General features: G+C 38.0%; 1 protein-coding gene across 1 annotated transcript in view; it reads left to right on the top strand.

Moving 5' to 3' along the window:
- Positions 1 to 22,798, top strand: part of BTAF1 (B-TFIID TATA-box binding protein associated factor 1) — a 107,446-nt gene that overhangs the window by 13,857 nt on the left and 70,791 nt on the right. The window contains exons 3-8 of the mRNA XM_025397202.1: positions 2,778 to 2,892; positions 5,189 to 5,335; positions 14,842 to 15,005; positions 17,472 to 17,608; positions 20,304 to 20,433; positions 21,008 to 21,076. Of these exons, the coding sequence (XP_025252987.1) occupies positions 2,778 to 2,892; positions 5,189 to 5,335; positions 14,842 to 15,005; positions 17,472 to 17,608; positions 20,304 to 20,433; positions 21,008 to 21,076 (762 nt within the window). The remainder of the gene's footprint in view (positions 1 to 2,777; positions 2,893 to 5,188; positions 5,336 to 14,841; positions 15,006 to 17,471; positions 17,609 to 20,303; positions 20,434 to 21,007; positions 21,077 to 22,798) is intronic.

Below are 22,798 nucleotides of genomic sequence, written 5' to 3' on the forward strand. Positions count from 1 at the left end.
GACAACCACTAAACTAATTTTGTAGGAATATTTGCCTATCCTGAACATTTCATATAAAATGAATTGTAATCTATTGTGATTGATTTCTTTTGCTCAAAGTAATGTTTTTATATTGTAGCATGTGTATTCATTTTCCTTGCCAAATAATATTCCATTGTGTGAGCATACATGTGTACATCTTACTGATTTTTCGGATGATGAATATTTGGGTTGTTTTCACTTTTTGGCTGCTGTATTATGAAAAATGCTGCTATGGAAATTTGTGTATAAAATTTTGGAGGTTTTTCCCCATTCTCCAGAGTATATATATACCTGGGAGTAGAATTACTGTACCATATGGTAACTTTATGTGGAACTGCTAAACTGTTTTCCAAAATGGTCCCATCATTTACATTTTCAACAGTAGTGTACGAGAACTTAGATTTCTCCACATCCTTGTCGATATTTCTTAACTGACTTTTTGATTATAGCCATCCTACTGAATATGAAGTGGTTTGAATTTGCATTTCCCTGATGACTAATGATATCAGGCATATGTATTTATTATTCATTTGTATGTCTTCACTTGATCTTAGCCAAAAAGCAGAGAAGCAATACATTTGTATATCTTCTTTGGAGAAATGTTTACCTAGATCCCTTGCCCATTTAAAAATTGGGTTATTTGTCGTTTTATGATGGGTTGTGAAAGTTCTTCGTATAGTTCTTCATATACAAGGTATCCAAACTATACAAAGGTGTATTATTAGGAAATAGATATTTGATTTGGAAATACACTCTTCTGTGAGCTTTCTACTTTCTTGAACATCACTTCTGCTTTTGGTGTCGTATCTAAGAAACCTTTGCCTAATCTAAAGTGACAAAGATTTACCCGTAAGTTCTCCTATAAGAGTTTTATAGTTTTGGCTATTACTTTTGGGTTCTGTGGTCAGTTTTTTAGTTAATTTTTGTATATGTTATGAGCTAGGTATTCAACATCATTCTTTTTTTTTTTTTTTTTTTTGAGATGGAGTCTCACTCTGTCCCCAGGCTGGAGTGCAGTGGCGCAATCTCAGCTCACTGCAAGCTCCGCCTCCCGAGTTCATGTCATTCTCTTGCCTCAGCCTCCCAAGTAGCTGCAACTATAGGCGCCCACCACCACGCCCAGCTAATTTTTTGTATTTTTATAGAGACGGGGTTTCACCGTGTTAGCCAGGATGGTCTCAATCTCCTGACCTCGTGATCCGCCCACCTCGGCCTCCCAAAGTGCTGGGATTATAGGCGTGAGCCACCACGGCCGGCCAACATCATTCTTTTACATGTGGCTTTCCAGTTATCCCACCACCATTTGTTGAAAAGACTGTTATTTCTCCATTGAATTGTCTCAACGTCTTTGTTGAAAATCAGTTGACCATAGACACAGGTTATTTATTAATTCTTAATTCAGTTCCATTGATTTGTATGTCTGTCATTTTGCCAGTACCACACTGTCTTGATTACTGTTGCTTTGTAGAAAGTTTTGAAGTCAAGAAGTGTGTGTTGCCAAGTGTGGTGGTACATGTCCATAGGCACAGCTACTCAAGAGACTGAGACAGGAGAATTGCTTGAGGCCAGGAATTTGAGGCTCCAGTGTGCTATGATTGCACCTGTGACTAAGACACTGCATTTCAGTCTGGGTACCATAGAGACTCCGTCTCTAAAAAATAAAAATAAAAGAAGTGTGAGTCTACTTTTTTTTTTTTTCAAGATCGTTTTGGTAATTCTGAGTCCCTTGCATTTGCATATACATTTTAGGATCAGCTTGTCCATTTCTGCAAAAAAACAAAACAAAACAAAACAAAAAAAGCTGGGATTTTAATAGGAATTGTGTTGAATCTCTTCATTAATTTATTGTATATTACTGTTGTAACAATCTTAAGTCTTTGAATCCATGAACACAAGGTGTCTTTATTTATATCTTTAATTTCTTCAACAATATTTTTAGTGTTTTATAGCTTTCATTGTACAAGTCATACACTGCTTCTGTTAAATTGATTCTTATTTTCTACATTCTGATGCTACCGTAAATGGGATGGTTTCTTAATTTCGTTTTCAGATTGTTTAATGTGTGGAAATACAATTGATTTTGTGTATTGATCTTATGTCTTACAACCATACTGAACTTGAGTATTTGTAACTTTCAATTCTTTGTATTAAGTAATGGGACTTAATGAATAATATGTACTTGCTTTTTAGTATGTTAAATGGCTGTCATTTTAAAAATGCACTTAAACATTCTTTAATTACAAGTTTCTTTTTTTTTTTGAGACAGAGATTTGCTCTTGTTGTCCAGGTTGGAGTGCAGTGGCACCATCTTGGCTCACTGCAACCTCTGCCTCCCAGGTTCAAGTGAGTCTCCTGCCTCAGCCTCCCAAGTAGCTGGGATGACAGGCGCGTGCCACTATGCCTGGCTAATTTTGTATTTTTTGTAGAGATGGAGTTTCACCATGTTGGCCAAGCTGGTCTTGAACTCCTGACCTCAGGTGATCTGCCCACCTCGGTCTCCCAAAGTGCTTGGATTATAGGCATGAGCCACTGTGCCTGGCCACAGGTTTCTTAAATCCCCTATTTAAGGTGATAGTGATTTTTACGTGAATGATAGAATCTTGTAAATTAATTTAATAATTTCTAAGGTGTTTTATATGTATTTGGATGGCTGCCAAATTATACATTAATAACAAGCAAATTTGTATTTCTCTGTTCTGGCTACCTTGCACAAACAATATTTTTGTATACATAACTTGTATTTTATAATTTTTAAGGTGTTGATGTATTTAAGGAGTGCAAATTGGGATACCCGGATCGCAGCAGGACAAGCTGTTGAAGCTATAGTGAAAAATGTACCTGAGTGGAATCCAGTGCCAAGAACCAGACAAGGTGCTTTTAAGTGGAGAAAGTAGTTTTAAGTAAAAACCTAACTGTAGAATTAATTATAATATGCATTTTATATTTTAATAATTTCAATTTTAAAGTCTTAATTTCCATGATTTTAGGTACAGCTTTGTCAGGAAATGATACTGAATAAGGTGATTTTTCACCACATTGAAAAAAAAAAATACTGGATATAGAAAATGTTTTTGTATGCATTTTAAATTACACATTCTACAGTATGCTTGATTTACAAAGGTTATTACTTCCCTTCAAGTAATTGACATTCTAAAAAAAGAAGTTAAATCAGTACAGTGTAAATATTTGAAAGTCTATTTTTTTCTTGTTGCTGGGAGAATAGTATAGGGTTGTTATTTTCTACATTTAAGCACAATTATATATAGATATTTGGAGTGTTAAGTCTTGTTTTTTATGTGCCCTTTTTTAGATTTCTTGTAGTGGGAAAAAATGTGTTCTGATTGCCTGTAGTGATATTTAAAAACAAATTACGTGCTTCTGAAAAGCTGGAAAGTTGCACATTTTAATTAAATCAAAATTTAATGGTACAACTAGATTCATTTTCAACTATTTTATTTTATTTCATTTTATTTTTTTGAGACGGAGTCTCACTGTGGCACCCAGGCTCGAGTGCAGTGATGCAGTCTTGGCTCACTGCAGCCTCTGCCTCCTGGGTTCAAGCGATTCTCGTGCCTTAGCCTCCCAAGTAACTGGGATTACAGGTCCATGCCCAGCTCATTTTGTATTTTTAGTAGAGATGGGGTTTTGCTTTGTTGGCCAGGCTGGGGTGGGGGTTTGAATTCCTGGCCTCAAGTGATCTGCCCACCTCAGCCTCCCAAAGTGCTGGGATTACAGGCATGAGCCACTGTGCCCGGCCTCAACTCACTTTAATAACATCACTTTTATCATAAGTCTTAACTTGCCTAAAACAGTTGGTTTATATTTCCTGATACCTGTTATTTTGAGTTATTTTGTTAATTTGTCTTCTCTCATTAAGTGAAATGTGTGACTAGAGAAGTTGTAACTTGTTTTAGAAAAGAGCCTTTTCCTTTTCAGCTTGTTATCCCCACTTAGTTTGGTACATAAAGGTGGTACAACTTAGTTCCATTTTTAAAAGACTTAATTTTTTAAAAAAACTAGCATTACACTAGCATTAAATTTTTAACTAGCTGTAAAATTTTTAGTAAGTGAATTTGCTTATCATCACTAGAAAACTTAAATTCATTTTAAGTTAAGCAGTTATACTTTAGTTAACAGATGAGTTTCATGCAGATGCCAGCTAAACAAACTATTAAGTCAATGAGTTATTATATTTTAACATTTATAACATATAGCTTTTTGAGGAAGGAATACAGAACATTTTATAGATGTTTTTAGACCTCACATGTATATATGGTTTTGGCAACTTACCAGGAGATTCTTATTTGCCCAGAGTATGGGAACTGAGTCCTGTTGAGTGCATAGTTGCTTCGTGGCTCAGCGTGTTCCTCAGGTATGGGGAGGGATGATTCTTATTAGCCTTATTCATGAATACATTCTGTGAATATTTTTATCTTCTAACTGAGCTATAATAAACTCATTCTGTTACCTTGGTATTTTTAAATTCTTACAGTAAGTGGAGACAGCATGATTTTAACATATACATTTTAACATGGGAATGCATTTCTTTATATACATAACATTTTGCTTTTGTGGTTGGACACAGTTACACATATACTCACTAAAATCTGATGGTTGGTGAAAGAAGAACCACCAGTTTATTCATAGATAACTAAGAACTGATCATAAACCCACAGTAGCTTTTCTACTTCCTCCACTTTTACTTTTCTCAAAATATTACTATCTGGGTACAATGGCTCACGCCTGTAAATTCCAGCACTTTGGGAAGTTGAGGCAGGAGGATTGCTTGAGCCCCAGAGTTTGAGACCAGCCTGGGGCAAGATGGTGAGACCCTTGTCTCTACAAAAATAAAAATCACTTAGCTAGGCATAGCTGTGTGCACCTGGAGTCCCAGCTACTCTGGAGGCTGAGACAGAAGGATTCGTTGATCCCAGGAGTTTGAGGATATAGTGAGCTGTGATTGTGCCACTACATTCCGGCCTGGGCAACAGAGCAAGACCTTGCTTCTTAAAAAAACAAAAGCGTATGTGTGTGTGTGTGTGTGTGTGTGTGTGTGTGTGTGTGTGTGTATGTGTATAACTGATGCAACCCAAGTAATGATATGCTGTTTTCTTTCATTCCACACTTTGGCTATATGGTCAAATTAATATTTTTAAACCTCATGTAGAACCTACTTCAGAAAGTTCTATGGAAGATTCACCTACTACAGAGCGATTGAATTTTGACAGATTTGATATATGTAGATTGTTACAACATGGTGCATCACTCCTGGGATCTGCTGGTGCCGAATTTGAAGTCCAAGATGAAAAATCAGGTCTGTAGTGGTTCTGTAGAAGAAAGTCTAAAATTTGTTTTTTCAAATGAATTTGTCACTTCATATGCTGTTCATTAGTTACACATAAACTAACATGTCATGAAATGTAAATTAACTGAAGTTTGCAGGTGGAGGGGATGCTATGAATTTGAAGGTAACCCAGCTGTATTTGGTTTAAAGCTACAGTATGAGTATTTTTCCTCCTTTAAGTGAATATGTGCATCATTAGTTGATACATATTAATATTTCAGCAACAATTGTATTAGGTAATATAGAAATTATAAAGGGTTACCCAAGAGCCCCAGTTTAATATATTATAAAATCAGGATTAGTACAGATTGTGGTAATGCTTTCCCAATTCTGGAAATTTGAGAGATTGATTGTTTTGTTTTTATCACATATTTCTGGTATTAATTGGGTTTACTCATGCTGGTGTCCAAAGCAAAAACTAAGAGTGAAAAATAAGACTTGGATAGATATTCACGCCTGTAATCCCAGCACTTTGGGAGGCCGAGGTGGGTGGATCACCTGAGGTCAGGAGTTCGAGAGCAGCCTGGCCAACATGGCGGAACACCGGCTCTACTAAAAATACAAAAATTAGCCAGGCGTGGTGTCAAGTGCCTGTAATCCCAGCTACCTGCGAGGCTGAGGCTGGAGAATTGCTTGAACTTAGGAGGCAGAAGTTGCAGTGAGCCGACATCACGCCACGGCACTCCAGCCTGGGCGACAGAGGTTGACTCTGTCTCAAAAAAAGAAGAAAAAAAGACTTGGACGGGTATTGTCCTAATATTTTTAAATTTACAGAATCTATCTGAATATAAAATAAACGTGTTAGCCATTCAAGATAGTGGCCTGGAGTGGGGAAAAAACCTTGATGTTTTAAGTGGATTTTTGTAAGTAAATAAGTTGCCTTTTTGACTAAAAAACAAAACAGAGTAAAACTCTGTTCTGTTGCTAATTAACCGTCATTTAGAACCTTATTAATATATTCACTTTTTTTAATCATAAAAAATTGTCAAATTCTCATTTCATCTTGTTTAGTATGGTTTCTATTAAAAGATCTAGTTATTTTTGCAGAGAATTAAGAGGATAATTTGCTTAAGTTTTGGAAAAGCAGTTTTTCTAATAATGGAGGTAAAAGTCTTCAAAAACTTTTCATTTATATTACTAAACAGTAAGTTTACTGACTTTACTAGTGTACTCATGAACATTATCAGAGATAAAAATTGTATATGTTTTGGTTTTGCCGTATTCTGATTTCATAGATCTATAAAGAAGTGTAGGTAATTGTATTTAAAAGAAAAGCCCGGCTCAGCATGGTGGCTCACACCTGTAATCCCAGCACTTTGGGAGGACGAGGCAGGTGGATCCCCTGAAATCGGGAGTTCGAGACCAGCCTGGCCAACATGGTGAAACCCTGTCTGTACTAAAAATATGAAAATTAGCTGGGTGTGGAGGCGGGTGCCTGTAATCCCAGCTACTCTGGAGGCTGAGACAGGAGAATGGCTTGAACCTGGGAGGCGGAGGTTGCAGTGAGTGAGATCATGCCATTGCACTCCAGCCTGTGTGACAAGAGTGAAACTCCATCTGAAAAAAAGAGAAAAGTCCTATAGGTGATTCTGATATGTAACCAGGATTGGGAACTGCAGTTTCTTGGGAACTCAATTTTTTCGTGCTAATAAGTCAGAGCTTGCTGAACAGTGCTTGTTTAAAACCCTGTAGTTAGGTTTTCTTTAAATGTTGATCTGTGTTTGTCCCCTCCTATGTATTAGTGACACCATATATGATTAGTATACATACTGGTCTGGGTTTCCTTTGTAGCTTATTTCCCCCAATAGGACTTCCTCTGGAGTGAGAGGACCGATTTTTGGCTCTGTGTAAGTGTATTGGGGTTGTGATCAAGCAGTCTTTTGGATGCCTAATGTTTTTCCCTACTTGGTAGAGCAGTCTTTAAAAAAATTTTCGGCTGGGTACGGTGGCTCAAGCCTGTAATCCCAACACTTTGGGAGGCCGAGACGGGTGGATCACAAGGTCAGGAGATCGAGACCATCCTGCCTAACCCAGTGAAACCCTGTCTCTACTAAAAAATACAAAAAACTAGCCGGGCGAGGTGGCAGGCGCCTGTAGTCCCAGCTACTTGGGAGGCTGAGGCAGGAGAATGGCGTAAACCCGGGAGGTGGAGCTTGCCGTGAGCTGAGATCCGGTCACTGCACTCCAGCCTGGGCGACAGAGCGAGACTCCGTCTCCAAAAAAAAAAAAAATTTCAAGCAACTTTATTGAGATATAATTTATACATTATATAATTCGTCATTTAAAGTGTACAATTCAGTGGTTTTTAGTATACTCACAGGTATGTGTAGCCATCACCACAGTCAATTTTAGAACATTTTCGTCACTTTAAGAAGAAACCCCATATCCTAAGCTATCACCCTTTTATCCTCCTACTTCGTTCCCTCCTCTTCTTAGCAACCCCAAGTCTACTTTTGGTCTCTTTAGATTTGCTTATTCTCAACATTTTATATTTGGTCACATACCACATAACAGCATTTAAGTCAGCAACAGACTAAGACTGCATATACAGTGGTGGTCCCATAAAAGTATATTACTGCATTTTTACTGTACGTTTCTATGTTTAGATACATGAATACTTACCATTGTGTTACAGTTGCCTGCAGTATTTAGTAACATGCTATACAGGTTTGTAGCCTAGCAGCAACAGGCTATACCATACAGCGTATCTGTGTAGTAGGCTCTGCGTTCTAGGTTTGTGTAAGTACACTGTGATGTTGACAACCACAAAATCACTGAATGACGCGTTTCTTGGAATGTACTCATCATTAAATGGCATGTGGCTGGTAAATGGAATCATACAATATGTGGTCTTTTGTGAGTGGCTTTTTTTACCTAAGAGAATATTTTCAAGGTTCATCTATGTGATAGAGTATATCAGTACTTTTTTTTCTTTTCTAAATGTTATTACTCTTAAGGGATATATTAGGTTTTTAAAATTGTGGTAAAATATATATAATAAAAAATTTACCATCCTTAACCATTTTTTAAGTTTAGTAATGTTAAGTATAGTCACATTGTTGTGCAGCCAGTCTTCAGAAGTCTTCATCATGCAAAACTGAAACTATACCTATTAAACGTCAAATCCCCATTTCCCCCTTTCCCCAGCCCCTGGCAGCCATTATTCTTTCTATCCCCATGAATTTGACTACTCTAGATTCCTCACGTAAGTGAATCCTACAGTGTTTGTCTTCTTGTGATGGGCTTATTTCACTTAACATGATGTCCTCAAGGTTCATCTGTGTTGTAGTATAGTACAGAATTTCCTTTTGTTTAAGGCTGAATAATAGTCCATTGTATGTATATAGATTTTGTTTATCCTTTCATTCACCAGTGGACGCAGGCTTATTCCACATTTTGACTGTTGTGAATAATGCTACTGTGAACATGGATGTACAAATATCTGTTTGAGTTACTGCTTTCAGTTCTTTGGGGTATATACCCAGAAGTAAATTGCTGGATCAGATGGTCATTCTATTTTTAATTTTTTGAGGAGCTGCCATTCAGTTTTCCCTAACAGCTACATCATTTTACATTTCTACCAATAGTACACAAGGGTTCCAGTTTCTCCACATCCTTGCCAACTCTTGTTATTTTCTGTTTTTTGATAGTTGCCATCCTAATGGATATGATGTGATAGTATTTCATTTTATGGCCAAATAATATTCCATTGTATGAATACCACAGTTTGTAAAGCTTTTCATTAGTTGACGGACATTTGGGTTGTTTCTACCTTTTATCTGTTTTGAAAAATACTGCTGGGAGGCTGAGGCGGGCAATCACCTGAGGTCAGGAGTTCGAGACCAGCCTGACCAACATGGAGAAACCCCATTTCTACTAAAAATACAAAAATTAGCAGGGCATGGTGATGCATGCCTGTAATCCCAGCTACTTGGGAGGCTGAGGCAGGAGAATCACTTGAACCGGGGAGGCAGAGGTTGCCGTGACCTGAGATCACGCCATTGCACTTCAGCCTGGGCAACAAGAGTGAAACTCCGTCTCAAAAAAGAAAGAAAAATACTGCTATAAAAATTCATGTACAGCTTTCTGTGTGGACATATGCTTTAATTTCCCTCAGGTAGATACCTAGGAGTGGAATTACTGGCTCGTATGGTAAGTATATTTTACCATTTGAGAAACTGCCAGAGTTTTCCAAAGTGGCTCTGCTATTTTACATTCGATTTCTCAACATCTTTTCCTGACGCTTGTTATTATCGGACATTTTGATTATAGCCATACTAATGGTGTGAAGTGATATCTCATTGTGATTTTGATTTGCATTTCCCTGTTGTCCAATAACATTGGACTTCATTTCGTGTATTGACCATTCGTATACCTTCTTTAGAGAAATGTCAATTCTTATAACTTGCACATTTTTCGTTGGGTTGTTTGCCCTTTTATTATGAGTTGTAAGAGTATATGTTCTCAATACAAGCTTCTTAACAGATACGTTATTTACACGTTTTCTTTTTTTTTTCTTTCTTTCTTTTTTTCTTTTTTTTTTTTTTTTGAGACAGAGTCTCACTCCATCACCCAGTCTGGAGTGCGGTGGTGCGATCTCTGCTCACTGCAACCTCCACCTCCTGAGTTCAAATGATTCTCCTGCCTCGGCTCCTTCCCACAGTAGCTGGGATTACTGGCGCCTGCCCCCACACCCAGCTAATATATTTATTATTAGTAGAGATGGGATTTCACAGTGTTGGCCAGGCTGGTCTCTAATTCCTGACCTCAGGTAATCCACCAGCCTTGGCTTCCCAAAGTGCTGGGATTATAGGCGTGAGCCATCACGCCCAGCCTAATGTACACATATTTTCTACTGCTCTATTGGTTATCTTTTCATTTCCTCTGTGGTATCCTTTGAAATATAAAAGTTTTTAATTTTTATGAAGTCCATTTTTTTTGTATTTTTTTGTTTCTCAAGTTTTTGGTATTATATATAAGAAACTTGCCAAATTCAAGCTCATTTACCTCTCTTTTCTTTTCTTTTTTTTTTTTGAGACAGAGTCTCGCTCTGTTGCCCAGGCTGGAGTGCAGTGGCCGGATCTCGGCTCACTGCAAGCTCCACCTCCCGGGTTTACGCCATTCTCCTGCCTCAGCCTCCCGAGTAGCTGGGACTACAGGCGTCGGCCACCTCGCCTGGCTAGTTTTTTGTATTTTTTAGCAGAGATGGGGTTTCGCCGTGTTAGCCAGGATGTTCTCGATCTCCTGACCTCGTGATCCGCCCGTCTCGGCCTCCCAAAGTGCTAGGATTACAGGCTTGAGCCACCGTGCCCGGCCAACCTCTCTTTTCTTCTGAGAGTTTTATAGCTTTAGTTTTTAGTTCTTTTATTAATTTTGAGGTTTTTTTGTATATGTTTTGAGGTTAAGGGTCCAGCTTCATTCTTTTACATGTGGCTATCCTGTTGTCTCAACACTATTTGTAGAAAATACTGTTCTGTTTCCCATTGAATTGCTCTGGAACCCTTGTCAATTTGTAGAAAATACTGTTCTGTTTCCCATTGAATTGCTCTGGAACCCTTGTCAAAAATCAGTTGACTATTGACACATAGGTTTATTTCAGGACTCTTAATTCTATTCCATTGATGTCTATTCTTATGCGAGTACCACATTGTCTTAATTATTGTGGCATTGTAGTAAGTTTTGAAATCAGGATATATGAGCCTCCAACTTTGTTCCCGTGTTTCAAGATTGTTTTGGTTATTCTGAGTCTCTTGCATTTCCGTATGAATTTTAGGACCAGTCTGTCAATGTTTGCAAAAAAAAAAAAAAAAAAAAAGCCAGGTGGGATTTTGATAGCAATTGTGTTGAATCTATATATACATTTGGGAAATATTAGTGTTTTAACAATATTTACTCTTATGATGCATGAACATTTTCATTTGGTTTTAAATTTTTTTTCATTTTATACTTTACAGAATACAACTTGTTTTCGTAAATAGAATTGTTTTCTTGATTTCATATTTGGGCTTTTTTTTCCTTGTATCTTTTTTTCTCTTTGTTCTTTAGATTGGGTACTTTGTATTGCTTTATCTTTTTTTTATTATTATACTTTAAGTTCTAGGGTACATGTGCACAACGTGCAGGTTTGTCACATATGTATACATGTGCCGTGTTGGTTTGCTGCACCCATTAACTCGTCATTTATATTAGGTATATCTCCTAATGCTATCCCTCCCCCATACTCCCACCCCACGACAGGCCCCAGTGTATGATGTTCCTTGCCCTGTGTCCAAGTGTTCTCATTGTTCAGTTCCCACCTGTGAGTGAGAACAGCATTGCTTTATCTTTAAGTTTGCTTGCATTTTGTCCTGTTATCTTCCATTAAGCTGTTAAGTCTATCCAGTGGTTTAAAAGAATTTTTTTTCAGATACTGTATTTTTTAGTTTTAGAACTATTTATTTATTTATTTAGAGACAGGATCTAACTCTGTTGCCCAGGCTGGAGTTCAGTGATATGATCATAGCTCACTGCACCCTTGAACTCCTGGGCTCAAGCAATCCTCCCATCTTGCTAGGACCACAGGCATGTGCCACCAAGCCTGGCTAATTTTTTATTTTTTTTTCTGTAGAGATAAGGATCTTGCTGTGTTACCCAGGCTGGTCCCAAATTCCTGGCCTCAAGCGATTCTCCCACCTCAGCCTCCCAAAGTGCTGAGATTACAGGTGTGAGCCACTATGCCTGCCCCAGACCTTCTTTTTTATTTAAAAAAAAAAAAAAAGTTGTGTTGGCATATTTTGCACATTATTTAATTCACCCTTTTAAAGTGTACAATTCTATATATATTTTTAAATTTTTTGTATAGATGGGATTTTGCCATGTTGCCCAGGCTGGTCTTGAACTCCTAGGCCAAAGCAATCCTCCTGCCTTGGCCTCCCCGACTGTTGGGATTACAGATGTGAGCCACTGTACCCAGCCTGGTTCTTTTTTATAGTTTCTCATTCTCTACCAAGGTATCCTCTGTCTTTTATTCATTGTGACAGTATCTTCTTTTACATTGAGCATTCTTATGTTAGTTTCTTACAAATCTTGCATTCTGGCCAGGTGCAGTAACTCAGGCCTGTAATCCCAGCACTTTGGGAGGCCGAAGTGAAAGGATGTCTTGAGCCCAGGAGTTTGAGACCAGCCTGGGCAATCTAGAGAAACCCCACTTCCAGAAAAAATAAAAAATTAGCTCGTGTAGTGGTGCATGCCTGTGTTCCCAGCTACTCAGGAGGCTGAGGTGGGAGAATTGCCTGAGTCTGGGAGGATAAGGCTCCAGTGAGCTGTGATCATGCTACTGCACTCCAGCCTGAGCAGCAGAGCAAGACCGTGTCTCAAAAAACAACAGAAATCCTAAAACCTTTTAATTCTAACATCTGAGACATCTCAGAGTTGGTCCCTATTAATTGTCTTTCTTTTGAAAATGGATTACATTTTCTTTTCTTTGCTTTTGTTTAATTTTGTCAGTTATTCTGCACATTAGGAACGTTACGTGGTATGGACTAGATTCTGTTATGTTCTTCCAAAGATTGTTTTGCTTGTTTTTGCTTGCTTATTTTAGCAGACATTTAATTTGATGGAACTCAAAATTTTGAACTCATTCTTCTTTGCTGTGGGCAAGAGCTCAAATGTCAATTTTAGCTTTTTAGATCTTAGCTTTAGCTGCATTGTTTGGAGTTTGCTCTGTGCATGCATAGTTCAGGGGTCAGCCAGAGATTTGGGCTGAGTTTACAGATAATTTTGGCCTTCGTCTCTCTGGTTCTGTCTTTTTGAGGGTTTTCCCTTTCTAACTTCCTGGGATTGCAATGGCCCCTAACTCTCTTCTCATGCTTCAAGCCAAGCCAGAAAGACTGTGGGTTTTGGCCAGGTGCAGTGGCTCACGCTTGTAATCCCAGCACTTTGGTAGGCCAAGGCAGGAGGACTGCTTGAGGCCAGGAGTTCAAAACCAGCCTGGGCAAACATAGTAAACCCCATCTCTAAAATTAAAAATTAAAAAAAAAAAAATTAGCCAGGAATGGTGACACATGCATATAGTACTAGCTACTCACAAGGCTGAGGCAGGAGGACTTCTTAAGTCCAGGAGTTTGAGGCTGCAGTGAGCTATGATTGTACCTACTGCCTGGGTATCAGAGTGAGAGACCTTGTCCTTAGTTGGGGGAAAAAAAAGAAGACTAGGTTTTCAATTCAAATTTTAGCTGCCACACATTTCGTGGACTGCCTCTATCTTCAGGCTAAATGTTACAAAAAGGGAAAACTTTTTTTTTTTTTTTTGTAGCTTTTAGCTTTTGTAGCTTTTAGCTGTTAGTGCTATTCCCATCTTTTTAAGTACTGACAGTTCCCCTAAGTAAATGCTTTTTTTCTTTTTCTTAGTGCCTTTAGGTAGTCTGTTTTTTCTGTTTTGGCCAGAGTTTGTTAGGTGCAGAGGGTTAGACCAATAGGAACTAACTCAGCCATTATTAGAAGCAGATTGTTATTGTTTTTAAAATATCAAATTTTTTTCAATAAGGTATAACTCTCTTTTGCAGCTTAGCTGTTTTAAGGGGAAATTTTTATTTTTAAATGTCCTTTGGTATGTTCTGTTTTGTCTGTTTTGCACCAAAGGATTGAGGGTTTTACTTGAGACACTTAAAAACCTGTCTACTTTTATTCCCTTATCGTTATTATTTGGGATATTAGGGCTCTATCAGCTCAGAATACATAAAGGCTACACTTGGAGTAAGCATTTGTTTGTTTAGCCCTTTTACCATTGAACAAAATCTAGATATTGGGTTTTTTTTTTTTTTTTTTTTGCCCAGTGAGAGCTTCCATAGGAGGTACAGGTGTAGCTATAAAATAAAATTGATTTGTTTCCATAGAGATGATTTTTTTTTTTTTTTTTTTTTTTTTTTTTTTTTTGAGACATGGTCTCACTGTGTTTCCCAGGCTGGACTGCAGTGTTTTGATCACAGCTCACTGCAGCCTTGACCTCCTGGGCTGAGCAAGCCTCCTGCTTCAGTCCCTGGAGTAGCTGGGACTACAGGCGTGCACCATCATGCCCTGCTAATTATTTTTTATAGAGATGGGGCCTCCCTACATTGTCCAGACTGGTCTCAAACTCCTGGGCTCAAGTGATCCTCCCACCTTGGCCACCCAAAGTGCTGGGATTACAGGTGTGAGCCACTGCACCTGGCCCAGGAATGAATCTTACTATTTTATATATATTTACTAATTGACAGTTGGGGAGTGGGGGAATCTCAGTGAGAACTCCCAGAATGTTTTGTTAACTAGAACACTATTTTCCAATGTGATTAGGTAACAGAGTTTATGAGATGTTCAGAGATGATCGTGAATGAATATGGTTGGTTTTATTGGCAGAAGGGATGTTTTAATAGTGTGTTTATTTTGATGGAGTTCAATGTGCACATATTAGAAAATTTCTTAACTGATTTGGAGAAAACGTGTTTCTTTTCTGTTGAAAGGTGAAGTGGATCCTAAAGAGAGGATAGCACGCCAGCGAAAATTATTACAGAAGAAACTTGGCCTTAATATGGGAGAAGCAATTGGAATGAGTACTGAAGAACTTTTCAATGATGAGGATTTGGATTATACCCCAACTTCAGCAGCCTTTGTAAACAAACAACCTGTAGGTAAAACGTTTGGTTATTTGATTGCAAGTAATAATACAAAGGGTTTGCTTCATTTTGCTCATGTAATTATAGTTTAAGAAAATGTTATACTTAGCTCTGTTCATTGCTGCTTAGTGCCACCATGATTTAGCATCTTTTTAAACTGGATTTCTGATGACAGATTCTATAGAGTCAGAAGCTCAACCTACCTCCCAGACACTGGACTGTTAAGTTGTATTAGACCTTTTAGGAGCTACTGGTATTGAAAGATTCTAATTGCTCCAATTGCTCTTTTTTTGGTATGTTCTTTGATGGAGGGAAAAGTAATTTTTTGGGGGAGAGAGAGATAGTAAGGGCTATTATAGTCAGATATGATAGTAGAAGTGTTTAGTGTTATGATTTATTCTTTTTAAGTGAGAAATATGACAAGACTTGCAAACAACCAAAAAAGGGTATATAATATGAAGTAAAAGGAAGTTTTTTGCCAACAGGACACAAACATTTCCATGTCCCGTAGACAACCATTTTCAAGTTACTTGTGCATCATTTCTGAAACTTCTATGTACAAGTGCGTGTGTGTGTGTATGTATTACTTTTAAGCCATGTTTGCCTTTTCTCACTTCATACAGCTTAATGTATCAGTGTATTCAGGTTGACCGCATTCTTCTTGGACAGCTTCATGGTGCTGTTTTGTTTTGTGTCTGTACCATAATTTCACTGATCTCTTCCTCCTCCTCTGTTCCAGTTCCCAGTGGATACATTTGTGCTGCTTAACTTTTTTTATGCCACAGACTCTTTTGAAGCGCTAGGAAAAGCTGTGGTTCTCTCTTCAGAAAAATGCACATACAATGCGATATTACATCGCAAGGGGTTCTGTACTCTTTTACCTGACCCCCAGTGTTCTTTTTTTTTTTTTTTTGAGACGGAGTCTTGCTCTGTCACCCAGGCTGGAGTGCAGTGGCCGGATCTCGGCTCACTGCAAGCTCCGCCTCCCGGGTTCACGCCATTCTCCTGCCTCAGCCTCCCGAGTAGCTGGGACTACAGGCACCCGCCACCTCGCCCGGCTAGTTTTTTGTAATTTTTAGTAGAGACGGGGTTTCACCGTGTTAGCCAGGATGGTCTCGATCTCCTGACCTCGTGATCCGCCCGTCTCGGCCTCCCAAAGTGCTGGGATTACAGGCTTGAGCCACCGCGCCCGGCCCCCAGTGTTCTTTTAGGGGTCCACGGGCTGCATTAAAAATTCCTGCTTTGCAGTTATGAATCTCCTATCTTGTCATTCCCTTGTTCATTTCCTTTGCTTCAGTGGAGATTGGTTCTATTTGCCTTTATACGAATGGAACTTAAACCATTAGAATTTGTAAAGTGTATTTTTTAGGGTTGGGGCGGTGTGTGATGATGAATAACTTTCGCAGACAAGGGGGAAAAGGGCAGATACTAGGAGAGAAAAAAGAGAGAGTATGAAGAGGCCGAAATACAGCAACACCCTGAAAGGAACAGAAGGAAATGGGGTAGAAAGGAAAGTGTAAGATGTAACTAGAAGATAAAGAGGAAAATAGAATAAAATAATGGAGAATAAAAATGCAATAACGTGATCACAGTATGAGTAATTGAACATGGTGTAATAAAATGAATGAGCAGGTGTATTAGAAAGTGGGCTATTCACATCAGATTAATTGGGTGTGGGATAGGCAACACCAATTTGGGATTTGCAAAATCCAGGTTTAGGTATCATGGACCTTTGGGGGAAGTTGCTTAAGGTTCATCGTTGCCATAAGTCATTACAGCTGCATTGCTTGTATATGTGCCCATAGTTCTTTATCAAGACTGCAGCAGAACATCCACACCAGTGACCTTAACTGGTTGCGGAAGTATAAATTTCAGTTGAATCTTATGGGTAGGCACAGAAGGGATTTTTAGGCTTGAGCTTAAAAATCTAACACACAGACTTTATAGTGTCTTCTGTGAATGGAAAAGAGCAAAAAGAGTAGGCGGTAAGTAGTTAAGAGGAAAGGGGCATATGAGCTAAGCTGGACAATAGCATGCTGGACCAATCACTTAAGGCTGTAATTTACTTATTTATTTATTTCAGCAGATGGTGATGATCAGTTTCTTTTGTTGACATTTATTCTCATAACTTTTTGGTGATATTATTTTTACTTTTTGGTGATATTATTTTTATTTTGAAGTCTTACCTCTTCAAAGCCTTCTCTGTGGGTTAGGATCATACATTTGTACCTCATAATGTAGCATAAAAAAAGTTAAGAAGCATTATGTGTATCTGTTGGGAGTTGGAATAATAGAGAAGAGGGAGGAAAAGACTGAAATTATGGTACATACAACAGAAGAGTGTGAGTCTGTCAAAAAAGAATGTGATCGATGTATATACACTGAAATTTATAGACTTAGTCTTCTTCTGAGGCTGAGACTATAGGTATTTATTTTAAGTTCAAAAGTTCCAACTCAGCATTCTTTTATTCTTTTAGACTCTTCAGGCAGCTGAATTGATTGACTCAGAGTTTCGAGCAGGAATGAGCAATAGACAAAGGAACAAAGCTAAAAGAATGGCCAAGTTATTTGCAAAACAGAGATCCAGGGATGCAGTGGAAACTAATGAAAAGAGGTAGTAATCTTTTTTTGCTTATTCACTTAAAACAAGAGGGCTGTGTGGCTTTAATCTGTGTCTGCTTGATTTATAGAAACATTCTGCTGACATATTTAGCTGAGGAGTACTGTTTGGATTCTCTTACTCAATTGTCAGAGAGTATTTATTGTTACTGGGAACTGAGACAACTTCCCCAGAAAAATCCACATGTACAGACTTTTTTCCTACTAATTACCAGTTTTGAATGAGGGCTGAGGATCTCCAAAGGGAAGAGCATTCCAGGCAGAAAAAACAAGTTTAAATGCCTTAAATGGAATATTCAAGAAACAAATAGAAGGGCAGTATGGCTTTCTATACTGGGATGAGTGCACAGGAGAGTGATAGAGAATGAAGTCAGAGAGGTGTCTAAGGACCACAAGTTAAGAATACTCCCTTAGTAAAGTGGGAGGTATTGTCACGATATTACCTCACCTGTTCCTTAAGCTGGGGCTATGCTAAATAGCCAATGATAATCTAGGTTAGTTTATGTAGTCCTGTTGAAGAAAAGAACTCTGTGGGTAAAGTCACTGTCCTCTGTTTCTTCATGAGTTGCTAAAAGTGATCATCTTTGCATGGCTTGGAGCAGCATTTCTCAAAGAGTGGTTCAAAACTATTTCCTTCAGGTGCTCTTTGAGGAGCTTGTAAAAAAAAAATGCTGGTTTTTTTTTTTTGGTTTTTTTTTGGTTTTAGTTTTTGTTTTTTGAGATACAGTCTCAGTCTGTCGCCCAGGCTGGAGTGCAGTGGCACGATCGTAACGCACTGCAGCCTCAAACTCCCAGGCTCAAGCAGTCCTCCTGCCTCAGCCTCCCAAGTAACTGGGACTACAGGTGTGCACCACTATGCGTGACTAATTTTTAATTTTTTTGTAGACATAGGGTCTCCCTGTGTTGCCTAGGCTGGTCTCTAACTCCTTGGCTCAAGTGGTCCTCCTTCCTTGGCCTCCCAAAGTGTTGAGATTATAGGCTTTGAGCCATCACACCTGGCCAAAAATATATATTCTTGGATCCCACTCAGATCTGTTAAATACGAATCTTTAGTGGTGCTCAGGAAATGTTTGCATAAATGCTGAATTAATAAAAAGCCTCAGAAAATACGATTTGCAGATGACAAAACTTTTTGTTATATGTGTTCACATAAAGCTAAAAAGTGTTTAGTGTTTAAAAGCTAGACAAAAAGGGGGATAAATAGTAAACATATACTTGGTAGAAATTTATACTTGAGGCTGAATCTTTAACTGCATACTTTTTATTCAGCTTGTTAATGACAAGATGTTAAGAAAGTTAGCAGCTCATTAAGATCATATAGTAACCTATTAAGTTTTTCTACTGGTTTTTATTCATACAAGCAGTTTTAGCCAAAGATTTTAATGTTGGAAATATTAGACTTTATTTTTCAGAGTTCATAAGTCATTCATTTCACAAACATTTATTAAATACCTTCTATTTGCCAGGTATTGTTCTAGGCCCTGAGGACATGAGTAAATAAAATAGATAAGAATTCCTGCCTTTGGAGGTTATAGTCTGGAGGGAAAGAAAGATGGAAAATAAATAAGTAAAATAGAGTGTGTGTGTCTGTATGTGTATATATATAAAATACAGATCATGTTAATGATAAGGGTTAAGGAAAAGAAGATAAAATAGGGAAGAACATGTGAAATATTTTTGGGGTATAGAGTTTAGAGTTTGAAATTTTAGATAGGATGGTCTGCGAGGGCTTCATAGAGGTGAATTTTAAGTAACAACCTGAAAGAAATGAGAGTGCTAGTCCTGTGAATATCTAGGAAAAGTTTCAAATAGTTTTAAATAGTTTAAGAAAATGTTATGCTTTCCAAATAGAGGGAATTTCAAGGACAAACGTCTGCAAGTGGAAACATGCCTAACAAGTTCAGGGACTTAAGGTGACCTACTAATGTGGCTAGATGTGGATATAATTGAGGAAAGAGTAATAGGAAATGAGGAAAGGGAGGCTCAGATTTCTTTTATCACCTTATAGAAAAAATGGTTGACCAAATAAATTTCACTATTAAGATGGAGAGAGGGGAGAAGTATGTATAGAAAATAATGCTGTATATGCTTTAAAATGTGCTGAGTTTTTCATTTCTAAATGTTGAATAAAAGTAGTTTGACTTGTCCTCTCCTTTCCAATATTAGGCTAGCCTCAATATTTTGGGTCTTTAAGTTAATACAACATTTCCTCAAATTTCTATATTCTTTTTTCATTGGTCAATTGTTTATCTCTCCATATTTTTCAAGAACTGGTAAGATTATACTGTATTGCGCAGTATATTAGTTTTCTCTAGTATATAAAAGCCTAAAAAACATTAGTGTTATGCTGGACCAGATGCAGGTTATATGCAGGTTATAAAAAAGATGAGGAGCTGATTGTAGAGAGGAGGGAAAACTGGCCTATTAAATTCAAGATCCAATTTGAAAAAAAGAATTCACCAACCTATGGTGTACTTAGGATATATTTTGCTCAAAAAATTTTAAGCAGTTAGTCATTTGATACATGGCATTTTAAGTAAATCATATAAGCAGAATATGGTGTAAAACATTTGTTTAAATGATGAGTTATCTTAAATTCATCGTGATTCACATTATCTTTTATTCATTTCATTCATTGTGGTTCACATTATGCTTTATTCATTTTCTAAATGGTGACTTTTATTTTTTAGCAATGATAGCACTGATGGGGAGCCAGAAGAAAAGAGACGGAAAATAGCAAATGTTGTTATTAATCAATCTGCAAATGATTCCAAAGTCTTGATTGATAATATTCCAGACAGCTCTTCCTTAATTGAAGAGGTACTCTTGAAAGACTCTAAAGTATCCATTAAAATTGCTTGTAATCTTTGGGCCAGCAGCAGTGATTCACACCTGTAATCCCAGGACTTTAAGAGGCCAAGTCGGGCGTATCACGAGGTCAGGAGCTCAAGACCAGCCTGGCCAACATGGTGAAACCTCATCTCTACTAAAGATACAAAAAATTAGCCAGATGTGGTGGTGCACGCCTGTAATCCCAGCTACTTGGGAGGCTGAGAATCGCTTGAACCTGGGAGGCAGAGGTTGCAGTGAGTCGAGACTGCGCCATTGTACTCCAGCCTGGCCGATAGGGCGAGACTCTGTCTCAAAAAAAACAAAAAAAAGAAAGATTGCTTATAATCTTTTTCAAACTAATATATCTGTAGAAAGTATTGAATAATCTGTCTATTGAGAGAATTTTTATTGGTAAAAATACATCTTAATTAGTTAAAAAATTAAATTTTTAAAAGCTTGATTGCTACTACTAGACCTACAAATAAAATTTATTGAGTTACTTAAAATTGTTAGCATAAAATAGACCTTTTGAACTAGTAGTAATTCTGTTTTTCTTATTCAGACAAATGAATGGCCTTTGGAAAGCTTTTGTGAAGAACTTTGCAATGACCTTTTTAATCCCTCCTGGGAGGTAAGATTTCTTCATTACAGTTTCTCTCAGCTCTGTTTTCTGTGCTAATGAAGGGAACAATGTCAGGAGCAATATACTTTGTCAGAGTTCCTGTTCTCTGTTCATCTCAGGACTCAGGGCATGTCATACCATTAACCTAAATAGAAAACTATAGATTGATTTTCACCTTTCATATCCTTCAGTCATATTCTTTAGTGAATTGTTTGTTTCTTTTTGTTCTTTCCATTATAATCCAAAGGCTTGAATATCTCTCCCAGACAGTAAAAAAATACTTCCTTTCCTTTGGAAGTGGACAATTTTGATTGATCAAGAGCAGTAGTTTCCAAGCCAGCTTTTTAGCCTCAGAAATCTTTAGAGAACATCTTGAACAGTTCCCAATGTGTAGAAGAGAAGAAAGAGTGAAGTTCCTCTGCTTGAAGTTGAGGATTGGTAGTTTCAGACTATTGTTTTTCCCCTCTGTTGACCTCTGTGTAATTTAACAAACATTTCTTTAGAATACCTTTTAGTTGTGTTTCCTTGGTGTAATTCTATTTAAAGTTACTCAAGTCATAACTCATGGGGTCTTAAGAAGTGGGTACAGTGTCAATAGCTTGTCCTTTTCCTTTCCAGATGACACTGCAGAAAGTAGCCTCACCTTCTCAAAGAAAGGTGGTTCATCCCCAGGATGTGATGCATTAATCATAAGACATTTTATTTGTATCGTCTTCTTTTGGCACTCACTTATCACTGGTAGCTTTGGAGCTTAGGTTTTTTGCTTTTTGGTTTTTTGGCGATGGAGTCTCACTCTGTCTCCCAGGCTGGAGTGCAGTGGCATGATCTTGACTCACTGCAACCTCCGCTACCCATGTTCAGGTGATTCTCCTGGCTTAGCCTCCTGAATAGCGGGGACTACAGGTGCGCACCACCACACCCGGCTAATTTTTAAAATATTTTTATTAGAGATGGGGTTTCATCGTGTTGGCCAAGCTGGTCTTGCTTGAACTCCTGAGCTCAAGTGATCTGCCCGCCTGGCCTCCCAAAGTGCTGAGATTACAGGTGTGAGCCACCGCGCCCAGCCTGGAGCTTAGTTTTGATGCACATATTTTGAAAATACATGTGTTGGGATTATAAAGAACACCGTGGGCTGGGCGCGGTGGCTCACACCTGTAATCCTAATACTTTGGGAAGCTGAGGCGGAAGATGCTTGAGGTCAGGAGTTTGAGATCAGCCTGGCCAACATGGAGAAACTCCGTCTCTACTAAAAATACAAAAACTAGCCAGGTGTGGTGGCGGGTGCCTGTAATCTCAGCTACTTGGGCGGCTTGAGGCAGGAGAATCACTTGAACCCGGGAGGCGGAGGTTGCAGTGAGCCAAGATCGCATCACTGCCCTCAAGCCTGGGCAACAGAGTGAGACTCCACCTCAAAAAAAAAAAAAAAAAAGATATATGATACTTTGTTTCCTCGCTCTTGCTGTGGATAGTGCTGAATGAAGGTAGAGGATAAGGGAGTGAAAACAATGTGAATTTATATCTCAAGAGGATTTTAGAATAGCTGTTTTCTTGCTTGATTTTAAAAAAAATTCCATATAACCAAAAGCAGTCTGAAATTTATATGTGTAATTCTTCTTAGATAGTTGAAGAAAAATACATTCTTGTAAAGTTCCAGTTAGTTTATTCTAATTTCTTAAGAATCCAGTATCCTTATTTCGTGTAGAAGAAAAATCAAACTTCGTTTCTTAAACA

The sequence above is a fragment of the Theropithecus gelada genome, chromosome 9 (assembly GCF_003255815.1).
Source record: "Theropithecus gelada isolate Dixy chromosome 9, Tgel_1.0, whole genome shotgun sequence".
NCBI classification, from domain to species: Eukaryota; Metazoa; Chordata; class Mammalia; order Primates; family Cercopithecidae; genus Theropithecus; species Theropithecus gelada.